Genomic DNA, 24,969 nt, shown 5'->3' with positions numbered 1-24,969 from the left:
AAGCGTATAATAGGAATTTATTCTCCCATTTATGATTGGTTTTTATTGGACCGACTTAGTAGTTCAGGTGAATCCTCGCAGTTAAACTTCCTTTGCTTAAAAACATAATAAGGTGAGGCTCTGAATAGCATCGTGTACTTTCTTAGTTGCCTTTTATTTTCTGGGTTTATCATTAAATGCACATTTCTGTAGATAGTCTTCTGAGGTTAATAGCCTTTGCAAGGTTGTCACAGTTGTGTGTTTGTGACGTAATAAATCAGGAAAGCCCTTCAGGCAGTCCAACTGAACATGTTAGGTGTCAGGAAGCACATTGACAAACTCGTATCAATGTTTTGTGATCATCGGCAAAATGCAGAAACACTTTTTGCAGAAAAAATTTATAGAGCGGCATTGAAGTCAGCCGAAGAAGTCGGCGTCACCATATCTGTCCCACGGCAATGTGTCCGTCAAGTATTCAGAGCAAATACTGGTGGCACCAGTAGGAAATACTATCGCCGATCCATTTACGTTCCTTACATGGACTCTTCCAGTCTCTGAAAAGCCGCTTCTCAGAGACGAACATGCCGGCATTCATGCTATAGCCCAGTGCTCTTCAACCTTTTTGTCCGTGGTACACCTTTTTTCAATTTTTAATAACTTCGTATAGCCTACCTCACAAATAGCAATGTTTAATTGTGCACAGGAAGTAAAAAAAACAACTAATAATTAATTAATTGTTTGTTAAAGTGATTATAGCCTAGTAGTCTTGAACTGGGCACAAGAAACTATGCATGCAAAAGTGCAAAAAACGTCAAAATTGAAGTTGATTTAATGGCTAGCTTGTTGTTGCATTGTTTCGGCAAGTTGGACAATGGACATAACGTGGTGTTAGCTCTTTCTCTATTCCTCCCCGCATTAAAGAATCAATGTCAAGTATCGAGTTTCGTTCGTTTGACTTGATCTCAACAAGACTGGAAAATCCTTCTTCACACAAATAAGTTGTAGGCATCTGCACCAAGACATCAATGGCTTTTTGCGCGAGATTTTTGTAGCCTATTTTGGAAATTCAAGAAGAGAAACCCAACATTCTGTGTAATCCACTTCTCGGAATGGGTAGCCACTTTAACAAGTCGAAATTCTGCCACTGAAATTGACTACAATGCAACCGCCAACCAATCAGAACGTGTTATAAGAGGCTACCGTCCAATTGTGATCCTTCTAGCACTCATCCAGAGAGTTAATGCTTGTTTTGAACTTTATTTGGTAATTACAGAAGAAAAAGAGCAATATCAGTGGTGAGAATCGAACACGCGTCAATGAAATGACTACTTTCTAGCCCTAACCCTAACCCCTAAGCCAACCAGCTGACAAAAAATTCATCACCTAATTTGCTTTCTATGATCTTCTTTTCGCCATTTTTACGTCACTTAAACCGTAGCTTATGATTGGTTGGCGGTTGCATTCTAGTCAATTTCAGTGGCAGAATTTCGACTTGTTAAAGTGGCTACCCTCGGAATGAGTATAGGATGTTTCATTTTTTCACGATTTTTGAAATTGAAAATGCTTGGGGTCTAATCAGATCGGATTTTGGCCACATACAGCCGATCCAAAATATTTTTTCGATCGGACGACTTTTAGAGGGTGCGCGACCCCCCCAAAGTTTGAAAATTTGAAGCGTGGGAAAATTTGCAGGAAGTATGCGATATCTCGGTAACGGAAGGAGATAGGAAGACGGGCAAGATGTCAACTTGTTCGGAATGGCCAACTTCCTATCTGCGCTTAATACATTTTACTACCCTATCTGCAACGGAAAAAAAGTTAATTGCGAAAAACTGTTTTTTTCATATTTTCGATGTTTTCTTCCCAGTTCTACAGAAGCAAATCCCTTCCAGTAACTGCAGTGATGACAAATGACATTTTTTACGAACAAAAGGTTTTGTTAAATGCACTTTGATCTAACAATGCAGGTGGACGACTTGTAGAATATTATACTGTGCTTTTTAAGTTTTCAGAACTACATTCTTGTTCGAGTTTGTAGTAAGAAGATTTGTTAGTTATAATGTATAGGGTTGTTTTGAGGGTGCACGGTCGTTTGGTCGACAGACATTTGGTCGACAGGACGTTTGGTCGACAGGACGTTTGGTCGACAGGACGTTAGGTCGACAGAACGATTCATTTTTGGGTTAGGGTTAGGGTTAGAGTCAGGGTTAGATTAGGGTTATGGTTAGTTAACTAACCCTAACCCTAAAATAAATCGTTCTGTCAACCTAACGTCCTGTCGACCAAACGTCCTGTCGACCAAATGTCTGTCGACCAAACGTCCTGTCGACCAAATGACCGGGTACCGTTTTGAGAAGCTCCCGTTGCAGATTGAGTCGATGTCATTCGCCATCTGCTGGTATAATTTACCATGGATTGTCATTGCAGGTGTTAAGATTTAAGTATTGGCTATTTGTACCCAGAAGTAGTTAGTTCAATTGCTATTATGCCAGAAACAAGACTTGACGCCAGTGAGACATTGCAGAAATTTGAAAAGCTGCCAGGGAATGTACTACCCACAAACATAAGCGTTCTTCACCACTACATTTTTTTATGCAAGCAATGCAGTGAAACGAATCCCAAGTTCTTTAAGAAGCCTCCATGTTTTGCTGATGTCAAGGGACAGTTGATAAATGATATAGTTCATGTTTGGGTTAGTGCCAGCCTTCCGGTGATAAGCATCATTCGAGTTGAGACCAGGTTAAAACTGCTCATAAACAAATTTAAGGCAATCAAAAAAAGAAAACAGCCACAGACGGGAGCGACAGATGGTATATTCCATGAGCTGTTTGATATCTGCAAGTGTAAATGTGCCATTCCATCACAGGTGAAGTTTTACAACGGCAGACTTTCTTGTAGCTGTCAATGGATGCACCGTATCCCAGAAGAGGAGGTTGAGTTTTTGCAAGATCAAAGTTCTGCTAGAAAGATGTTTATTACTGCATCTCGCGACAGATCTTTTACTTTAAGGGTAAAAAAATAGATTGAGTCATCAGAGTTCTTACCAGCAAAAGTTACCAAGTGAAGATGAACCATCTTGCTCTTATTCGACCAGCTCAGAAACTTCCAGCCTGGTAGCACAGGAGAGGCTAAGGCGAAGACCTGCAGATATGATTACACCTGATATAACCGTTTCCAGCAGTGAGTCTTCGGAAGATGAGACACGAGGCTTAATTCTTGATCCTGATTTCGCTAAGACAGCAGTAACAGGTGGCAAGATGTACACAAAAAAACGAAAAATTGCCGTAAGTTCTTTAAGCTGTATGTTAGCTGACCGGCGAAACACTTCTACTCGCCAGCAGTCTGACCAGTTGCTTGCATGTGCTGGTGACAATATTGCTGCCTCAACGACTACCATGTATAGATGTAGGGAGAAAACAAGAAAGCTGTGTTTAGAAAAATGTGGATGACATCTCTGCTTCCGATTTCCTGCAGCTTCATTATGATGATCAAAATGTGAATGGTATGGATCGTTATGTGTTTTTGGTTCAAACGCATGATCGAGCAAAGAACAAAACTATGGAAAGAGTTATCGGAGTAAGTCTTTTCTCAAGGAAATTTCTGTTAATAGTGAAGCTGTCTTTAATGCGACTATTGGTGCATGTGGTGCATTTAAGCAATGCTGAAGAATAATCATTAAGTGTTATATGCCGGCAGTAATTTTTATTCTTGGGTAAGATGCCCGAATTTTCGTTCTACATGATGTTGCTTATTTGTTTTGCTTTCACTGGTCATGACTGGGGGATCCCTGTTCCTGCGTTTGAGTACCTCTAGTCCGCAAGTATTGTACATACTGTTGAATTTATGATTTTCTTCGCGTTCACATGGTGTATGACTCTTGATTTGCACAGCCACGTCAATATCAACTGTTTTGTTTAATTACTCTGTGTTGGTAGCTTATGCTGAAACGTTTACATGTGAGAGACACTGTGCGATAGGAGATGACGGTATTCTAAGCCAATCGTGAAAGGAAGTTCATTGATGTGTAACATTTGATGCACACTTGTACCCTATGCCATAGCACATGTTTGTTGCTCTCTATAACTTGTAATCACTGTAGTTACCAGTGGCGTACCGTGACCACTTTGACAGGGTGTTCAGTGACGGCAAAGCAACAGCGGGGGGTCTGGGGGGCCTCCCCCAGAAAATTTTTAAATTTAACATTGAATTTGGTGCGTTCTGAGAGCATTTTCAGCACAAATTCTGAACATGAACAGAATTGACAAAACTAATGTTGTCGGAATGGAGAAGAATACAAAATAGATATGTATTTGACAGCGCCTATTGAATGAGACTTAATATCAAACATTAAGTTGCATTTCTAAAGTCACATACTTCAGTTCAGTTGCAACACCTTGAGAAATGTACAAGCGAATTAAAAAAAAACAGGTGAAAGTTAAAATAAAAAACAATAGCAAAGCAACTCGATAACACTGGTCAACAAAAAAAACATTTTTTTTTGCATAGGCTTTGAGAACTGATTTAAGGTAACTTTGGGGTGCTGAATCCGAATCTGACCTCAGATTTATCCCATCACGTCAGGTTTGTGAGATATGATAACAGCAAATTGCTACTTTTGTCAAAAGTGGAAGATTTGGCGTTGCGTTTACCACCAACATATGCAGTGCTATAACGAAAGGTTAGTGTTAGATAGGCCAAAACAGCTTAAATAAGGTTACTGAACAAGCATTGCCATAAGCCTGTTTAAATCTTTGTGATTTCATGCAAAACATTGACGGGGGTGGGGTCAGTTATACTTTTAGCCTCCCTTTTGACTTGTTACTACTGGATGGTTAATAATGTTGCTTAGAAAACAAATTGGTATCAAAATTATAGTGGGTGGGTGTATTTCAGCTACTTATGTACTACATGACCTGGATTTCTGGATATAGCACAATGTGTATGAGCAATAAACGCAACGTCAAATCTTCCACTTTTAACAAAAGTAACAATTTGCTGTTATCATATCTCACGAACCTGACGTGACAGGAAAAACTGAGGTCAGATTCGGCACCTCAAAGTTACCCTAAATCCATTAAAAAACTCCAAGCAAGAAAAGTTGTGTTGACCAGTGTAATAAACAAGAAAGTCGATTGCTATGTTGGTCGGCTGTACTTTTATCCGCCGTACTACTTAGTAAAAACGAAAATGTTTAACACCTCGACTACAGAAGGAAAATTCATCTATAGCATAATTCGATTCTTCTTGTTTGTGCAATAAATTTTTGAATTACATCGTCGTAGAAAGCTTGCTTTTGCTTCAGTTCTAGCAAAAGTTCCTTCTCTATTGAAAGCAAGCTGAGCGAGCTCAGTCTTTCTTGTCCTTGTGTGGAACGCAAGCAGGTATGTATTCTCTTTAGAGCTGAGAAGCTTCGTTCTGCCGATGCTGTAGTGCTGGGAATACTAAGTACGAGCTGCGTTAAGTTAAACAATTCGTTGAAGCCAGAACTTAAAGAGTTTTGATGAACATACTCATACATGTTTTGAACAGTTTGTTGCGAAAATTCTGGCAGCGAGTACACAACTTGAAGTTCAGATTTAAGCCGAGAATAATCGAAAATTCCTCCATATATATCTTGTAATTTTGTCATTAAATGGTCAGGGAATTCTTTTTTGAATTCAGGAAACTTGTCACAGCACAGCAGTTGAAAAAACTCGAATTTTGTGACAGCAGTAAATCTTTGATCGATCTGACAACAAACACTGTCGATTATATCCTGATAGAGCAATGAATAAATGACTTTATTAGTTTCATTATCAAAATCTTGATTACGTCTTGGACGCCTGGATGGACCATCATCACTTGAGTCTGAAATAAAAATGGAAAATCTTACTGGGGTGACTGTGTCAATCTAAACAAAAGCATGTTGTCTCAAACTAAACATACAGGGTAAGTACCTAGTTTACTTACAGCCTACCTAATAATAATATAAGGAGAGGTAGTCAGTTTTAAAATGTATAATATACATTATCAGTACGGTAATCGAAGTTTAGTCTAATTCTTGTATATATATATAACAGTTTTCTGACCTGAAGTAGCTGAATCCCAAATACAGTTGAAACCAGTATTTCTTTCCTCAAGGAGCTTGACACGGATTTCATCAATTTTATCTTTACAATACATGACATCAAAAGATTTGCATTGTAGAATATCATACAAAACATCAGTCAGTCCAAAAATTTGAGCAAACACATGCAACAAAAAAACTGTTTGAGGTTCTTCCAAAAAATTCAAAAATCCTCTTGCTTTCACCACATCATCATTGTCCCAATTCTCAGATTCCACAATGCTATTAAAAAATAAACTAAGTTGAGATCTGTATTCTTTGACAGTGCTAGATAAACGTGAGGTGAAATTCCATCTTGTTGGAGCAACTGTTGGCAATCTACGCTGCACAAATTCCTTTAAAGCATGGGTACGTTTTGAAGATTTAGTAAAAAAAGCAGCTAAGCCAGAAAGAGTTTTTAAAAATATGCGGCACTGTCGAATACTTTGAAGGCCTTGTTGAAGAACTAAATTCAAAACATGAGCATGACAATGAACAAATAAGGCCTTTGGGTACTTATCTAAAACTCGCTTTTGCAATCCACTCAGCTGTCCACTCATTACACTTGCTCCATCGTAGGTTTGTCCAACCAATTTTTCTTCCAGTGTGAAATCTTTCACAACTTTCTCAACATGCTCCATCAATCCAACTGCAGTACGATCTGCACTTACGTCAGTGAAACCCAAATATCTTTCATAAACTTTTCCTTTGTGTACATACCGAACTACTGTCGAAAGTTGTGACTTCGTCGAAATATCTGATGTTTCATCAAGAATGATAGAAACAAAGTTTGCTTCATCGATTTGTTCTTTGATCGTGTCAAGCATAACATCAGCAATGGCTTTAATTAAACTATTTTGAACAGCTGGAGAAGTTCCTTTAAACACTGTGGCTGCTTGAAGATGGCCATTCAGCACTGCATCATACCCTCTTGTGTAGTCAAGAAGCTCAATGTAATTTCCTCGATTGTTGGATGTTTCAGACTCATCATGTCCTCTAAAAGGTAGCTCTTGCTTTGCTAAGAAGCAAGTTGCATTGATCAGAGTTCTCAAAACTTCTCTGTTTGCTCTTACATTCTCATTATGACGAGACACTTCTTCTAACCTCTGATTACTTAAAGCAGTATCTATTCGTTGTCGTCCAAAAGTACTTAAAGCGAAGAAAGCTTCAAGGTGTCTTTTTGAGGTCTCGTGTTTTCGCACAGCGGCAGTCAAATGATTGAGATCAAAGTAACCCAATTTATTCCAAATTGAAGACTCAGTACAAAACAGAATACAAGGCCAACAAAACAACTTGTTCTTTATATTGCAACCAGTCAGCCAAGATATTTCTTCAAATCTGGATGTAGAAAATGTGCGCACTGTTGTTTTTGTTCCTTGTTTGCACTTGTTTGTTTTTAAATTTGGCATGACGGGTTTTGGTTTTCCTTTCTCTACAATGGTAAGCTTTTCATCAAATGATCGTGATGAAAATGATTTTTCCAACAATGATGATATAGAAATTGCCATATTGAACTGTTTATGAATTTATTAATATTATTGAAATTACTATACTTGTAGAGTGTACAAACGATATGACTAGTTCAAATTCTTTATCCTGGTACAGCACTTTGCACCGATGATCTTGGAAGTCAAGGATTTAAAGTTTATACGAGTCAATGCATCTCCACAGCAGCTCTATCTGAAAAAACATCAATTTGTCATCAACAGGGATTCACATAAATATAGTTCTTATGTTCATAGTAATATGGGCAACTTTAAAAAGAAATTATTTTTTTGTCCACAAAGTACAATTTCCTATCTAAGTATGCCATTATGATGTTTATGTCCATTTGCAGATAGTGAATACAGCAGCTGTATGTTGTTGTCTATATCTATGCAATGTTCTCTGACTAGTACGTATGTATGTTTTTATATAAGAATAATATAAGAGAATATTTTTTTTACAAACTTAACAGTATGATAGGTCTGGTAGTTGGTGCATTTCAGATGATCATTTTCCTCACAATTTGAAAATACATTAACTAGTAACTCGATATTCAAGTAGTCACTTGATATTCAAGTACGGTAGGCTACCTATGTATTAAACAGTACCGGTATGCATCAAACTTCTTTTTTTTAAACTAATTTTTATTGGTAACATCTCCTGTAACATATTAACAGGATGGAAGCTGACCTCATATAAGATCTTTTGCTTCCTTCCTCTCTCAGTTCAGTACATATACTGTAATACCAAAAAATAAACCAATGATTGATTGATTTTCATTTTGTACATACCTACTGGTACCGGTAAATTTCCAAGGCTTGCCACAGTAAAGATGGTGATCAAGATTGCTGCAAAATCATCACTGGCTTGAAAGCTAACAATGCATTTAAAAAAATGCAGTTCAAACTATGGCGTAGAGCTAGATGAATGAAACAAGAGTTAAGTTTGGCACACAAAATTGCCTTGAATTCTAGAAGGCATCCACTTTGACTAAAAATACAATAAAACATTTGCAAAAGGCCTTTATTTCTGGCTAAAATCTGCCTAATAACTTACTTTTGCAGTAGAAAGCTATTTTTCTGCCATTACTTCACATCAAAGTAGCTTACTTTGACGTCTTTTCACAAACATAGGCTACCTTAGACTGACGTATACTAGGATGCATTGCGTTACGGTACGTCAAAGCCCATCCAAATGTCTGCGACAAACCGCATGTCACCGCAGACAAGACGCACGCAGTCTAAGCGCTCCAATACACTCGCGTGGAATGTATCGAGCGATGCGATTTGTCGCAGTAAAAACGCATGTAGTCTAAACGCAGCTTTAGCCACTAGCCAATTTTTTTATTATCAGTAGCCTACCGGTAGGCTATCATTTTGTTCATTGGCTTCACATTTTAATATATATATTATATACCGTACCGGTGGTACACCCAAGACGAAACAAACATAGGCAATAATTAATGTGAGACAAACCAGGAGACACAGAAAGCGACTTTGAGTCAGCTGGCACCTGCTACATAATTAAGGTGTTTCAGCAATAAGGTACGGTACAATACCAGTAACATACAAACACTCCAATTACAAAACGATTAGATATGTTGTTTTAGAATGGTGCATCAATGATATTGGCTGTTGCCATAAGCTTTGTTGCAGATTCAGACAAGCTAGTCCTAATTTACTGGCACTTGGTGCATAAAAAACATTTTATCTTATCTTGTTTCCAACTCTGATCACCTCAAACCATAGCTCAAACTCTAATCCAACAAGCTAAAACTTGCTATTGCCTGGGATTCCCCCAATGACGCGCCAAGGTGTGCAAATCAGCGAGTGCACACCCTAGCTGAACTAAAACCATTGCTGTTTTAGCTGCCGTGTGACGTCATTTTTCTTAATTGTTTATTTTAAATAGCACTCGCCAAGGTGTCAGTGCACACCCAGCTTAAAGCTTAAAGGTAATGACCGAAAAAAATTAAAGGCAATGACCTCAAACGTTGGAGTATTAAAATTAGAAGGGGACGAGTTTTGCAATTGAAAAGAAAGCAATCAGCATGCAGCAATATGTTAGAATATCAGAAAAGTAAAGAACATCGACAACCGATGGAAATTTTCTTTTTTTTTTGGATTTCTTGGGGTGTGCAGTGCACACCTTGCACACCCTGAATATACGCCACTGGTAGTTACTGGTTCCAAGGGTTTTGCTTCTGTAGAACGAAACATCGAAAATATGAAAAAAAAACAGTTTTTTGCAATTAACTTTTTTTTCGTTGCAGATAGGGTAGCAAAATGTATTAAACGCAGATAGGAAGTTGGCCATTCCGCACAAGTTGACACATTACACGTCTTCCTATCACTTTCCGTTACCGAGATATCGCATATTTCCTGCAAATTTTCCCACGCTTCAAATTTTCAAACTTTGGGGGGGCCGCGCACCCTCTAAAAGTCGTCCAATCGAAAAAATATTTTGGATCGGTTGTTTGTGGCCAAAATCCGATCTGATTAGACCCCAAGCATTTTTGATTTCAAAAATCGTGAAAAAATGAAACATCTTAGTAGCCTATACATGTATATTTTTGATTTAAATCAGCCCGTAGTTCCAATAATCCCTCATCCTCAGTTGGTTTGTCATTAAATGGTTGGATAATCCACGAGTTTGCTTCCAGACATTGTTCGTTATCTTCGAGCAAATACGTAGTCAAATGGTCGGCAAGTAATTTCAGATGACCAACAATAAAGGCAGACAAGTTATCTTCAGTAGAAACGTCCTCCAACTACCAGCTAGACTCTTTCATGTATTGACTTAATATAGGAAAGTCATTGAAGTTCCTCGACAAAGCATTCTCTTTCCAGAGTGCAATTTTCATCTTCAGCGTATTGATCTTGCTAGTTGACCGAAATATATCACCACCTCTCCCTTGAAGACTGATGTTCACTTGGTTCAAACGATCAAAAATCGACGCCAAGTAGGCTATACCAATTTTGCAATCCAGACTATGTCACGAAACTTGGAAGCACTTGGGTCTCCGTGTTCAGTGTAAAATGCCTCTAATAATTGTTGGCAAAGTTCAAACACACGGGAAAGAACTTTCCCTCGCGATAGCCACCGTACCTCTGTTGTGACTTCCACTATCACAGATCTAAGCTGTATACCCTTCTCCAGCTGTATACCCTAGTTTTGATCTGGTATACACTTGGGTATACAGTATACCCGGTTGAAGAGCACTGCTATAGCCTACCGACAGCATCTAGCGCAGATGGAGAAAATTGACCGTTCAGACTACAAAGCCCTGGTCAAAAACATACACCAATTCCACAACTTTGACTATTTTCAGCAGGACGCCATGTCGTGGTATGACATAACCATAAAAGGAAAATTTCCTCTGTCCGAAGACCAAGAAGAATTGGAATTTGTGGACTTGGTGAAAAATATGGAACCTTTTCCAGCTGTACGTCAAGCGATGATAACATTACTGACCCTCCCCGCCACTACTTGGCTCAGATCAACCATGTCTGACGACAGGCTATCCGGGCTGTGTATGATGAGTGTCCACAGAAGCCGAATAAACTCGGACGAAAATTTGTTCACCCAAAAAGTCATCAAAAAATTCGGCAAAGACCCACGTCGACTTCACTTTTTATTCAAGAACTGATTAACTAAACTGGTGGCTTTGACTTTGTCGAAAAAGTTATTGATGATATTTTGGCTTACAGCAAAACAGCGCAACAAAGTCTATACACCGTTGTCTAAGTGCTCAATCGATGCAGAAAGTATGGAATCACACTCAATCCTTGTGAGTTTAATTTCATGTCCATCACCTGTTGACTACGTCGGTTATGTGGTAAGCGAGGATGGAATAGCAGCAGATCCTAAACAAAGACAAGTTATTTCCGATTTTCCCACCCCCAGCAACCTTAAAGGTCTTTTCACTCCTTCATGAGTAGGCTATGGCAAATCAGCTGGGAGGATTCACATGTAGACTGAGTGAAGTCGCTTCTCTTAGAAATTTGTTGAAACCCAAATGCTCATGTTTCAACAAAAAAATTTTAGGCATAGCCTTCGAAGCTCAATAATGTAATTATCAGATTTAACATATTCTCGTTTATTTTGACATTTACAGAAAACATTCTATATTCATTATATAATAACACTCCCGAAAAGGACATCATGTGATGTCGCAAACGTTCGATGTGTTATTTGTTTCAATGTAGTTTTGGTTTTCTGTAAAAGTTAAAATAAATGTAAAGATGTTAAATCTGATTACGTTTCTCAGCTTCGTATGCACTGCCGGGTTTACCATTAGACTGGAAAGGCTGACGACTAGGGCCTCAAGATTCAGGGGCCTCTAAATTTAAGATGTACGGTACCACGTATATTTAAAAACGTTTAACCAGTGGTTCTTAACCTGGGCGCTACCGCCCCCTAGTGGGCGCTGTTAACTTTTAGAGGGGCGGAAATATTCAGGGGGCGTTACATTCAGAAGGTGTAACGATATTTTCCTCACTGCAAATTTGCTTTAGTAGTTCTGCTGGGGGTACGAGAATCCACCGAGGATGAGGAGCTATATACAATATAGGGATTGTGTTTAACAAGGGAAGTAGTGATTCTCTCTCAGAGCATTCTATGTTGGCCTATACAGCACAATGCACAACACCATCCGACAAGCGTGGACGTCGGATGGTGTTGTGCATGGCCTTTGTTGTTGATAATGGGCATTGTTTCCCTTTCCTTGTAGTAAGTAAATGGCATTTTGTGGTCAGCTTTTGGCAGGGACAGCGGGCAGGCAGTGCAAGCAAACCATAAGGACTGGTCATAATAATAGTCAGTCAATAATGGTTATTAGTGTAACTCTTACTAACTACTAAAAAATCAGCAGAGATGTGCCTAAAGACTTTTAAGTTAAGAGCCTTAAGGCACATCTGTGCTGATTTTTTAGTATTAAAACTAACATCGGCTTAAACTAGTTTTTTCTTACTAACTAATAACTAATTACTACTGGCTGTAGGCTAGCCTTATAGTCTTGGAAGAAAATGTCATTAGTAGGCTACAGCCCTTATATTATGGTGGGCGCCAGACTATGGAAATCTCTGAAAAGGGGCGCTGGGGAAAAAAAGGTTAAGAACCACTGGTTAAACAAATATTTGTAAAAAATTTCACATGGTAATAACATGAAATTTTCTGGCAACGATAATAAAGTATAGGCTATGTAAGACAACAGATCTCAATGCAAATTAAATTTCTGCTGTGTTTATTTATTATGGAAAGGAAATATAACACAGTATCATTAAGTTAACCGTTAATTTGCAAATGACTTGACTGTTTATAGTCATTGAAGAAATTATACGGTAGCCAATTTTTTTTCACAAACTGTTAATTTTTGCAGAACTCTATAGTCCTGTATCAGTTGGCGAAAAATTTGCACCTGGTAGCTCATACGCTACATGAGACAAAACTGTAGGCTAGGCCGACAGTAGAGCACGTTTTTTCTCTTAGACTAAAGACCATTATCAAATTATATAGCCAACAAGCAAAAAATTCAGATGGCCTTCCATAGTGTAGGATCACAGGTAGGCATGATTATCATAGCCAGATTTGGGTAAAGTGGTTTTATTTCCAAGGCAAAATCAGCAAAATAATGGTTTTATGACATAATACAGAAGCCTGAAAGAAATCGCATCTACAAATGCTGATAGACAAGTCTTCCACAAATCAACAAGATACAGACCTAAGATTTTCTAACAAGACAATAAACGATGCTGTCAAGAATCATAACAAAATGTGAACAACTTGTTCACGAATACACGGAGATATCTTTGAAAATCTTTTGAACATATAACCAGGAAACCGCGAGCAGGCGACGTCCACCACAACACGATGCTCAAAACAATTGCACAATCCACACGAAGGAAACTGCAGCATTAACTAACACTTAAAAAATAACACTAATTAAGACGCATCAAACATTGCAATTTCAAAGAAATGAAACGATTAAGTAGCAAGTAGTAGCAAATATTCCGTAAATCTCAACTAGGATCATCAAGGAACATTCTGCATCTCAGAAGATAACACGAAACAGGATGTTCGAAAATCATATCAACCATAACCAACATGGATAATGACGTGGATTTTTACGAAGGAATATCTATAACTCAGGATTGGAAAGTACAAATAAACTAAGATCTTGGAAGGAAGACGCGAAGGTTGATACAGACAAGGTCGGACTGGAGAAGACGTAGACAGAATGAAATAGAAAAAGGGAGTGAAGACCATCGGTGCGAGGAAATAATCTGTCAGCCACAGGGGGAAAAACTGTATTTGGAGAATGATAATTGCGTGTTATACATCAGTAAGAATAAGTCATCGAAAAGACTACAAGTGAAAAAAAGAAACAAATTTATATACTGATAATAACGACTAAATAAACTACGATTTCATATGAATGGTATCACTTCCAATCTTCCATACTCGCATCCATACTGGGTTATTCTGTAAAGTATGTAGCCTCAAGACTGTTGCAATAGGCTACTTATAAAGAATGTACAGATGCTGCACTGCAAAAAAATTGAACGTATTGCCTTTCCTGACGACCTTTCATTCATTTTTATTGCTTTGCTGATTTGCAGCATAGTTGTTAAAGATTAGGAAACCATGAAATAGTGACCCTAGTGATGTATAGGCTAACGCAGTTTTGAAATTAGAGAGTTTTCAATTCCGGAGTTATAGATATTGTGGTTTTGCATCAATTATCTCATTTCAGCTAAAAACAAGCTGAATTGATGTGATATCGAACGTAGGAAATTCAAATAGTGCTGATAAGCGTACAATACATAAATACCTTTTGATCAACTGCCATACAACTCCTAAATCAAAGGTAGAAACGCTGCATTGCAAGTATTAGCAAAATAACATTTTTCGGGAATCACGTTCTTTTCGCGTTGTCGATGACAAATAAATGACGTAGGCTACTTGTCACGATGATTCAGTCTCACGGGCAAATAAGCCTACTGCGTCATAGCGATGCAACAACCAAAGAAATACAGAAACAAAATGAGCAAATGATCGTTTCATTGAAAAACTGCGGAATCGTCATTCCCGCATGATGCTATAAAAAGCAGTTGAAGCATTGGTGACGTCATTTAACTTTGTCCGGCGTTGGAATGTTGGGTCAACCACTGAAGAGTGATATCTGATAAAAGAATGGAAAATATTAAACTTCAAGTGCTCATACGCTGGCTTTTTACTTAGTCACCATACAAAACGTTGCAATAACAAAGCGTTGATGGTAACATTGACATGGTGACGTGTAGGAAATTTTTTTTCCATAAATTCCATTTACAAGCTCCTTATTTCTAAATTTTTATTGCAAGCTCATTATCTAAATCAGGGGTGACAAACCTTTTGCAGTCGCGGGCCACTTTGTCTATTACACATGAGTTATCGGGCCACACAAATTTTTAATCGTAACCTACTAAGAAATCTTTTAGATGCGACTCAAGATATTATTCATGAAAAGTAACAAACGGCAGATGAAAGTAATAAAACCCACACAGATGAAATTATCTTACGCAGAATCGAAACATACAACAGTAAAAAATAAATACAAATCAACTTGAGCAAAAAGGATAGAGCAACAGTACTTGCACTGATAATGAAGATAGTTTAATTTTTGAAGCGTTTGCTTTCATATGAGTATGATTTCTTCTTTTTTTGACTCTATCCTTTTTGCTCAAGTTGACTAAATGTTTCGACCATTATGCTCCAAAACAACAAATCAGTTAATAAAATTTCTTTTTCAAACAACAAACAAAAGCCCATGCGAATCATACAGCTGAAGCTATTTAATGCAGCATTGAAGCATAAAATATTAAAAAATAACATTGAAGCATTGAATTTTTTTGCTTAGTGGGTTTTTTGGAAAGTTTTTTGCTTGACTAAGCGTTCAATATTAGGTCGAACAGACGATGTGGCAACTCTCAACTGCATACGGTACTAAGATTTTCATCTGTCAGCCTCGACCTGTAACGACTTTTTTAGGCAAAGTGTTTAGGGCAAGAAAATAGCAAAGGAAAAGTGTACCAGTGAAGGCATAAAACAGCTTTGAGATGTCTTTTGTCTTTAACGCATGAGCGATTGTCAAATTGTTTTGCGGGCCGCACAAAATTCTTTGACGGGCCGCATGCGGCCCGCAGGTTCGTCACCTCTGATCTAAATAAAAATGTTGTAAACCTTTCCGGTCAGAAGGCTATTCTCGCTAGCAAACATTGTAATTTGTAGTTCGTTTTAGACGTTGGACAAGTTTGTACAAACGGAAACTTTTTCTAGCTGAGATATCGAAAGAAAAGTTATTACCATACCTAGCGACCTTTGCGGAAAGACAACTAACTACCTGAATGGCCCGTTTTGGAGAAATGCTAATTCGGAGAAAACCGATGTGATTTCTTGAAAATGCAGCAACGGCTTCTGTTTATTTAGAGAATTTGTAGAGATTACTTGGGTAGGTTATTGTTTCAGTGAGGTACATGCAAATTAGCTGATATCTTGCGGGTATAGGCCATAGCGATATCTAGCAATTAACCTAATCTATAATCGATGATGTCACAGTGGTGAATCATGCTAATAATGAGGGGATCCCATTTCAGACATACATCTGACAAAGAAAAGTAGTTGTTAACTAGTTTGTTTACATAAAAATTTACTAACCTACAGGTTAGTAAAGTTAATGCATTACATTTTAAGGAAGCGATTGCCAGATTTACCACTGATGTGTCGACCGTGGTAATGATTCATGCGTAACAGTTTTAGATGGGCAGTTTAGGTTGAAATAACATCTTTGCATGCACGTCTTAAATCACTACGGTTTTGCCACCTTTTCCTTTTGTTGGTTTTGTTACAGTATTTTATTTCCGCAATATCGTTTTTCTGCATTCTGACAAAGTAAAGTGAATTGAAATTTAGGGAAAAATAAAAAGCGAATTAAAATTTATTTTTGAATTATTAAATTAAAATATTTGCTCATATAAAATTGAAATGTGTCTTATTCCTGCGTCACAGTTTTTATCCAAACTTTTTAAATTTGTAAGCATAAACGCTACACTGCAGAAAATTTACGTTTTAATCGGGAGGCTATAAATTGTTGTGATTAACCTCTATTACAAGCTTTGAATGAACAGATGCAGCTGGGAGGTTTTAGAAATCTCCGAAAAAGGCTTTCTCCGATTTGGGATTTCTCCGAATAGTAGCAGACTGACTAACTACTTGCCTATATTGTCACGTTCCTTGCACGAAATCGAATAACAACAAATCTCCCGATCTTGAACGGCGGCTAAGTTCCTGAAAGTCATAAATAATATCCCTTGATATTGCAATCGATTCGCTTCATTGTGGCAAAAAGTAACAAGTTAAAGTTAAAAATGACACAGTACGACACTGCATAGTACAGGCAGGAAGCTGCGGAAAGACCATGACGGTTCTTCATGAGCCAAGCAGACATTCATATTCGTTTTATGATTTTTCTTCATAAAGATATTTTTCAATAAAAGATTTTTTTATGAATCATTGCAAGGCAAATATTTTCTAAACATATGAGAAAACCCTGGGCCTTAAAAGCTCAAATTAAAATGAAAGTTGTCTGTACTGTACACTGTACGATAAAAACGTAAAGCTCAAATTTATTTAAGAAAAGCTTTTGATAAATTTGAACAAAAACGAACGATTGAACAAAATGGAGGAAGTTTATGAGAGAGCTGTTACAGTGCCGGAATAATAATACTCAGTTGGTATAATGTACTTATTTGCGCCTCTATACGGTTGCATTGACACTGTCTGGTTTGTAAAGCGCTGAGGAGTAACGCATTCTGCAATGGACACAGCGCTATATAAAAACAAGCATTATTATTACTCACAGCACCGTTGAAGACAGTGTAGATGGAAACTATATCAAACAAGTGAAATGATCAACTCATTCTACTTTCTACGATTCAAGACGCTCCTGTGACTAACTGATAATAGAAAAACTAGAATTTGCTTCCCAATTCTTCACTGTCATGATATATGAAGTCGTGCCACTAAAGTAATATCAATGTATTTCTTTGCAACATTGCAAAGCAATTGTTGACTTGAGTTAAGCGAGATCAAATTTAGTATTTCCGTAGACCATAACTTGCTGTACAATCACTTTGTCTCAAATAAATTCAAATTTTATTGATGTCATTAGTTAATAGTTATACATATATTATACATGACCATTTTCTGCTACAATGAGCAATGCTTGATGGGAAATGATCACATCTCATTAACGTGACAATGAGGTACTTACATTCTTTCGATCATTTCTTTTTCGTCCAGTGAGTGTGAAAGATCTTTCTTGTTCCCAAGCACAAGAACCTAATGGATGTCGCAACTTATCAATGAAACACACAGTTTAAGTCAGTAGTGACATGCCTTCGTGATAATTTGATCTTGGTTTTGTTTTTGAACAACATCGCCCTACAACGTATTACGACGGTGTTAACCACCAACAGAAAGTGACGAGGCCGAACAACTTTGCCATGTTTCATGAAACATTTCATGTGATATTGTTCCACACGTTCAGTAAAATTCCCTTTGTTGGATAATAATACAGTTTGAATACTAGTGCGACAGACTGACTGCAAACGTTTTTCTTATCGCAATTAACAAACAAAAAACAGAAATACAAGCTGGTCGCATTTGAAGATTGCATAACGCTCGGTGTGCTATCAGGTACAAAAGGAAATAAAGAATACATCACACATGCTATGATCAAGCAAGCCTCCGCCAACTACGTCGTAAACGATTATATAGAGACACAAACCGGTATTCCTTGTAGTTGGGGTTTCTCCAGAAGAATATGAAGTTCTGTCCTAGCGGCCTCTATCTTTTCCAAGTCAGCGGAATCAACCATGTACCTGAAATCAAATATATACAGTAAAAAAAAATTGGTTCACTTAGTGGAAAACGGAAAACTTATCACACTGCAGTTTGCTTTATTGAGGAATAAGGTGAAACTCGGTTACATAAGCACCTTCCTTCAGAAATGAAAACTGTTGATATGTGCAAAGTGTCATTAAGCATAACACTGGAATTAGTTTCTATATGATTTCAATTCTGTGCAGGGTCTGCTAAGAGTTTCATGTGCATCACATACTCTAATCAACATAGTCATTGTGTTTTTATATACTTATTGCTGACGAAAATAAAAATAAAACGTGAAAAATAGTGCTGGTTGCATTGCACTAATACCATAATACAGTAAAATAGGATGGTGGCTATTTGAACAAATTTATGGAGACTAGGTTAATTTGTTTGTTTTTGTATTGACCTTAAAACCATTATAAGAAAGTTTCTGAGTCATGAAGTGATTACACCAGCAATCTTATGGTGAGAAATCTCGCAAAAACAGGAACTCAAGTCTTAAATGACACCACACAGCATGGATGGCTCTCATTTAAGAATAATAAGCTTATGAACACACGATGAATACCAGTTGCAATGACAAATGCAGCAGAAGGTTGTGACAGAGCATGGGCGAAATTTTCATGTTGACGAAAGGAGCACGCAAAACGCACTGGGCAACAATAAGCTGGGTAACTTAACGAGTGATGAATATTTTGCAAGAGACATCAAATGGAAATAAATGTGACCACTGACCAAGTATAAGATGCTTCAATGTTTGTGTGCAAACTTTAAATATTATTCTACCCTGGATTTTCACACAAGACAGGTTTAAGTTCTGGTTTTCATTCTAAGTGAATAGATTATATATGTATCATTTATGGGTCTGCTACTATTCGGTGAGTCTGATTCGGTGAGTCCGATTCGGTGACAGCCTTTTTCGGTGAGAGCCCTATTCGGTGATTTTTTTGAATTTTTTTTTGAAAATTATCGGGTACCGTAGCCTAATTAAAACCCCAAACCCCCTAACCTCAAACCCAAAAATCAAAACCCCCAAAAAAACCCAAAACTCCCAAAACCCAAACCCCCAAAAACCCAAACCCCCCAAAAAACCTCAAACCCCCAAACCCCAAAAAAACCCAAAACAACTCCCAATCCCCAAAAACCCAAACCCCCCAACCCCTATCCTCTATCCCCTAACCCCTATAACGGCAATGATAATTAGGCTACGGCGCGCAATAATTTAAAAAAAAAACTCACCGAATAGGGCTCTCACCGAAAAAGGCTCTCACCGAATCGGACTCACCGAATCGGGCCACTCCGATCATTTATATACTGACAAAGCTACACTTGTGTGGAAAAAGCTCTGTAATAATAACCTTGAATTTGCTAATTTAGTGTGGTACTCTCTACTTTTTTAGCACAGTTTTAGTTAGAAAAATCACAAACTCAGTTTTTATGTTCAACTGTTTTTTTATGTATTATAAAATGAAAACTTTACTGTTCTCCTTCAATCTTAAAGAAATTGTTTTGAAAGTGTTGGATCATCTCAGCATTTGCTGGACTTTTTTCTTAAATTTTATGCATCAAATCAAAACAAAGTGAAACAAGAAGAAGTAAACAATTAGTTTTGCTTAAATTAAGACCTTGCAAGCACAAGTATAATATTTAATGGCTATTGCAACATACACAATGGCATTGACACCACGGCAGTATCTTTCCCACATGCTACGAAACCGAGGCTGTCCACCAATGTCCCATACCTGCAATTAAAAAGAAGTTTTTAATGTTCAACTTAGCACATTACAGTTAAACTCAACTGTTGTCAATATTCACTATTCAAGACAACTGAAAAAAGAAAGGCGGCCAGCCGGCCACACACATTTTTTTCTAAGTAACTTTGGTGCTTGACTAGATGTAAAATATATAACATAGTAACAACAATGTGTCATGATTCAGTTATGAAAGAGCAAACCATTTTTTTGAAGTGATGGAATTTTTGTATCATTGCTCCACAAGTAGGCCATGAGAAAATGCCAAAAAAAACTGAAGATTTCTCTATCCGAGAATAATAAAATACTGTTCCTTTAGGCAAGACGCAATATTATGTAAAACGCAGCTTCCCAGTTGTTGCTGGAATTGTTTACCTATTAATTTGTGGAAAGGAAGCTGAAAATTTAAACGAATTGAAAACTCATGCGAAAACAATCTACTTCACTAAACATTATGACTGAAAGTACTGTAGGCTATTATTTTATCATCATAGTCATGCACACTTGCACAGTGCCTACGAGCATAGTTTCCACTGTCGAGGAGATGGAGTTATATAAATGCTGTTGATATTATTAATTAAAACAAAAAAAAATTGGTTTCAACTGACATGATTACAGTTTGGAGTTTAAATAATATTTTTGAAAAACATGATTGGCTTCCAGATTTCAGAAAATCAGGTTACTCAACGTATGCTAGTTTAGAAAACATACATGCAAAACTTAAAACAATAAACTTTAAAGGAAGTTTTGATAAAATGAATTGAAAACCCGCCAATAAACAAGTGCTTTCATCAGTAACAAGGAAGTGGCTGCGTTTACGGCGCCGTAAATACAGACGTTCCATGCCTTTTTTCTAGTGTTTACGTCGCTTTTAGTGCGCATGCGCGCTGTTGCTGAAAAAAGCTGGATATATAACTAAATTCAACTGTTTTCACCAAGTGATTCAGTGGTGATGCGGTCTGCGTCTGATTCTTACTCACAAGGATATGAGTTCGATACTTCCAAGAGGTGTGCTTTTTTTAAGCTAAATTCTCACCTGAAGTGACTCAATCGTTAGGCTGCGCATTTTTGTGGCCGTTTAGTTTGTTTTTAATTCTGAACATCACAACGAAAAAACAGTATATGACAAACATAGCAGGGATCTAGAAAAAGGTAGAAGAGACAAAACGCGGACGTTATACCGTGCATGATACCAGATAGCCGAGAACGTCTGCGCGGCGTTTGAAAGGACGCGGCTGTGTCTCGGTAAAGACACTTAATGGCAAGCCAAAATAAAGGGAACAGCTGACTCGAAGACTAAATGTCACTTCGCTGCTTCCTGTTGTATCGCATCTGTGATCGCAGTGTAGGCTACTGTATGTTATCGCAATGGGCGCAAATAAAAACACGATTATTATTATAAAGCAGGACAATCAGTTTAAAATATGACGTCGTCGTCGTGTGAGCCTCTGGGGCCGAGTGTCTATCTTTTTACCACCCCAGATTCACGATGTTCCCGGACTACACTGGAAGGCTAGAGAGCAGCCAGTCTTTGGTTTCGTCATCCATGACACACAGACCTTCCACTCCGTTAGGTGGCTTGAAGATGGAACAGTCATTGATGAATGATGATGTGGTCTGCGGTCTGTTCCTCGGCACCACATTCACAGAAGGAGGAAGAGGCCATTCCCCATTGGTGCATGGTTGAGCGGAAAAGCCCGGCGTCCTGTCTTGGTAGTGTTAGGCCGATTGGGCGTGTGTCGGCGTCGGGGATGAACGAATAGAGTTTGGTGGCGCTTGACTTCCATTCAGAACTCCATTTATGGTCCGCCCAAGCAGCCGCAGAGACGTCTTGTTCTCAAACCTTTAGTTAGGCTACTTTACGATTCAATCGTTAGGCTACGCATTTTTGTGGCCGTTCAATCAATCATTTTATTTTTCGTCACGCGTCCGGGACGAAAAAGATACTAACTACAAAAATCGATATAAACCTACCAGCACGTTAACGAACGGGAAAAGGTGGCAAAACCTTGAAAGGTTTAAAACGTGCCTGAATGAAAAATTATGTAGTAGGCTATATCAGTAGTTAGCACGGCCACAAAACCCAAAAAACAAATAGCAAAAAAATAAAACAGAAACAGTTTAGTTTGTTTTTAGTTCTGACCATCACAACGCAAAATCAGTTTAAAATATGGCACGGTCGAGCATCTTAATAATTTTTTTTATAAATTTAGAAAGAAAAAAAAGGCTAGTGAGTTTTTTTTTCTTTAAAATTCTATAACTTATTCATAAAATTTTTAGGTGTTTACGACCGTGCCATATTTTAAACTGATTTTTCGTTGTGATGGTCAGAACTAAAAACAAACTAAACTGAACGGCCATAAAAATGCGTACCGGTAGCCTAACGATTGAACCGTAACGTAGCCTAACTAAAGGTTTGAGAACAAGACGTCTCTGCGGCTGCTTGGGTGGACCATAAATAGAGTTCTGAATGGAAGTCAAGCGCCGCCAAACTCTATTCGTTCATCCCCGACGCCGACACACGCCCAATCGGCCTAACACTATACCAGGACAGGACGTCGGGCTTTTCCGCTCAACCATGCACCAATGGGGAATGGCCTCTTCCTCCTTCTGTGAATGTGGTGCCGAGGAACAGACCGCAGACCACATCATCAATGACTGTTCCATCTTCAAGCCAAACTCTATTCGTTCATCCCCGACGCCGACACACGCCCAATCGGCCTAACACTATACCAGGACAGGACGTCGGGCTTTTCCGCTCAACCATGCACCAATGGGGAATGGCCTCTTCCTCCTTCTGTGAATGTGGTGCCGAGGAACAGACCGCAGACCACATCATCAATGACTGTTCCATCTTCAAGCCACCTAACGGAGAGTTGAACTAAGGTCTGCGTGTCATGGATGACGAAACCAAAGACTGGCTGCTCTCTAGTAGCCTTCCAGTGTAGTCCGGAAACATCGTGAATCTGGGGTGGTAAAAGGATAGACCCTCGGCCCCAGAGGCTCACACGACGACGACACCATATTTTAAACTGATTGTCCTGCTTTATAATAATAATCGGGTTTTCATTTGCGCCCATTGCGATAACATACAGTAGCCTACACTGCGATCACAGATGCGATACAACAGGCAACAGGAAGCAGCGAAGTGATATTTAGTCTTCGAGTCAGCTGTTCCCCTTATTTTGGCTTGCCATTAAGTGTCTTTACCGAGACACAGCCGCGTCCTTTCAAACGCCGCGCAGACGTTCTCACCACTCGGCTATCTGGTATCATGCACGGTATAACGTCCACATTTTGTCGCTTCTACCTTTTTCTAGATCTCTGCTATGTTTGTCATATACTGTTTTTTCGTTGTGATGCGCAGCCTAACGATTGAGTCACTTCAGGTGAGAATTTAGCTTAAAAAAAAGCACACCTCTTGGAAGTATCGAACTCATATCCTTGGGAGTACGAATCTGACGCAGACCGCATGCACCACTGAATCACTTGGTGAAAACAGTTGAATTTAGTTATACGTATAATCGTATATCCAGCTTTTTTCAGCAACAACGCGCATGCGCAATAAAAGCGACGTAAAGACTAGAAAAAAGGCATGGAACGTCTGTATTTACGGCGCCGTAAACGCAGCCACTTCCCAGTAACAAACCTTGATGGAAACATTTCCTTTTGTGATCTTTCTCATGTTGAAACCAACAGTTGGTATCATGTCTTCATTGAACTGACCGGACTGAAAAACAAATACAAAAATTTTCATCAATAACATTTTCCTCTTTTCATCATACTTGTACTGTAGCATAAAAAAGGGGGTTGGTTTATGGTAAGGAATTTGAAACAAGATGGAAATTAGCAAAAATAAAAACCAAATTTCACTCAGAATCCACAGATCTTTTTAGTTGTTAGCCTTTTGCCTTCTGAGTTTAACAAAAGATTTTTCTTCATTCCGACTTCATACAATTAAGTAAATACAAACTTCCACAATCTTAAAAAGTAAACAAACAATATGTATATAGGGTAAAACTTCTTGTTTGTGTTCTTTTTGTGAACTTGAAAAATGATAACTGCAGTTCATACAGAGAAAAGTTATGGAAGAAATTACTTAAACATAGAAACTATATTATACTCCACGTCTCCACTAATGTAAAATTACCGCTATCACATTGACAAATGTGGTTTTTCCAGAATTCTGAAGACCAACAAGAGTTAATTCCATCTCTTCTTTCCAAAACAAAGAACGAAACCAATCCAACAATCTTCCAAAAAATGCAAACATGTTCACTTTTTTAATATTAAATGTAGCCTACCAAAATAACACTTTGCAACAATAGGTCTACATCAACAACAAAAAAACTTTCTTGTATGTGGAGTTGCCAAGAAGAAGGTTTATCATTCGAAGTGGCTATTTTTACACACTTGTTGCCATGGTTACAATCAGGTTGTCAGATTTAAGACAAAAGCTAGGAAGGGTTAAAGTTAGGAATAAGGTTAGGATTTTGATGTTTGCCCAGGACTAAAAAAATTTTCAAAATACAAGTGTTTGTTTTCAACAGCTTTAAACTTTTTTCAAATTAGGGCAAAATTCCTTATCCGGCAAAGCTATTGAGGCTAAATTTACACTATATAGTGTAATATACAGTGTAAATATAGCAACCTTTGTCATTAACCCATTCAAAGTTGCAGTAGACTAAATATATAATCATCTGACTCTCCTCAGGAGCTTGACTTCACAATGAAGCAGGG

General features: G+C 38.0%; 2 protein-coding genes across 2 annotated transcripts; both read right to left on the bottom strand.

Moving 5' to 3' along the window:
- Positions 1 to 4,128: 4,128 nt before the first annotated feature.
- Positions 4,129 to 8,470, bottom strand: LOC145764820 (zinc finger MYM-type protein 1-like). Its single transcript, XM_082576498.1, has 3 exons — positions 8,341 to 8,470; positions 6,048 to 7,744; positions 4,129 to 5,826 (listed from the first exon to the last, which is right to left on the bottom strand). Exons 2-3 carry the CDS (start codon positions 7,570 to 7,572, stop codon positions 5,198 to 5,200), a joined length of 2,154 nt encoding a protein of 717 aa, XP_082432624.1. The 5' UTR covers positions 7,573 to 7,744; positions 8,341 to 8,470; the 3' UTR covers positions 4,129 to 5,197.
- Positions 8,471 to 12,815: 4,345 nt separating this feature from the next.
- On the bottom strand, positions 12,816 to 24,554 carry LOC145787327 (ADP-ribosylation factor-like protein 8B). The gene is made up of 7 exons (XM_082599054.1): positions 24,380 to 24,554; positions 23,879 to 23,959; positions 20,147 to 20,220; positions 18,378 to 18,471; positions 17,862 to 17,929; positions 16,806 to 16,876; positions 12,816 to 14,732 (listed from the first exon to the last, which is right to left on the bottom strand). Exons 1-7 carry the CDS (start codon positions 24,500 to 24,502, stop codon positions 14,683 to 14,685), a joined length of 561 nt encoding a protein of 186 aa, XP_082455180.1. The 5' UTR covers positions 24,503 to 24,554; the 3' UTR covers positions 12,816 to 14,682.
- Positions 24,555 to 24,969: the final 415 nt, after the last annotated feature.

This window comes from Aplidium turbinatum, chromosome 2 (assembly GCF_918807975.1).
Source record: "Aplidium turbinatum chromosome 2, kaAplTurb1.1, whole genome shotgun sequence".
Classification (NCBI taxonomy): domain Eukaryota; kingdom Metazoa; phylum Chordata; class Ascidiacea; order Aplousobranchia; family Polyclinidae; genus Aplidium; species Aplidium turbinatum.
The sequence above is the reverse complement of the archived record's forward strand: the minus strand, read 5'-3'. Positions and strand labels throughout refer to the sequence as shown.

Excerpts from the sequence above, each read along its gene's own strand:
- LOC145764820 (XM_082576498.1), bottom strand. The coding sequence starts at position 7,572 with ATGGCAATTTCTATATCATCATTGTTGGAAAAATCATTTTCATCACGA. Across the intron at positions 5,827-6,047 it reads TTGGGATTCAGCTACTTCAG|ACTCAAGTGATGATGGTCCA; the intron begins GTCAGAAAACTG and ends TTTTTATTTCAG.
- LOC145787327 (XM_082599054.1), bottom strand. The coding sequence starts at position 24,502 with ATGTTTGCATTTTTTGGAAGATTGTTGGATTGGTTTCGTTCTTTGTTT. Across the intron at positions 23,960-24,379 it reads CATTTGTCAATGTGATAGCG|TCCGGTCAGTTCAATGAAGA; the intron begins GTAATTTTACAT and ends TTTGTTTTTCAG. Across the intron at positions 14,733-16,805 it reads CAAGGAACGTGACAATATAG|ATATCACTCTTCAGTGGTTG; the intron begins GCAAGTAGTTAG and ends TTCTTTTATCAG.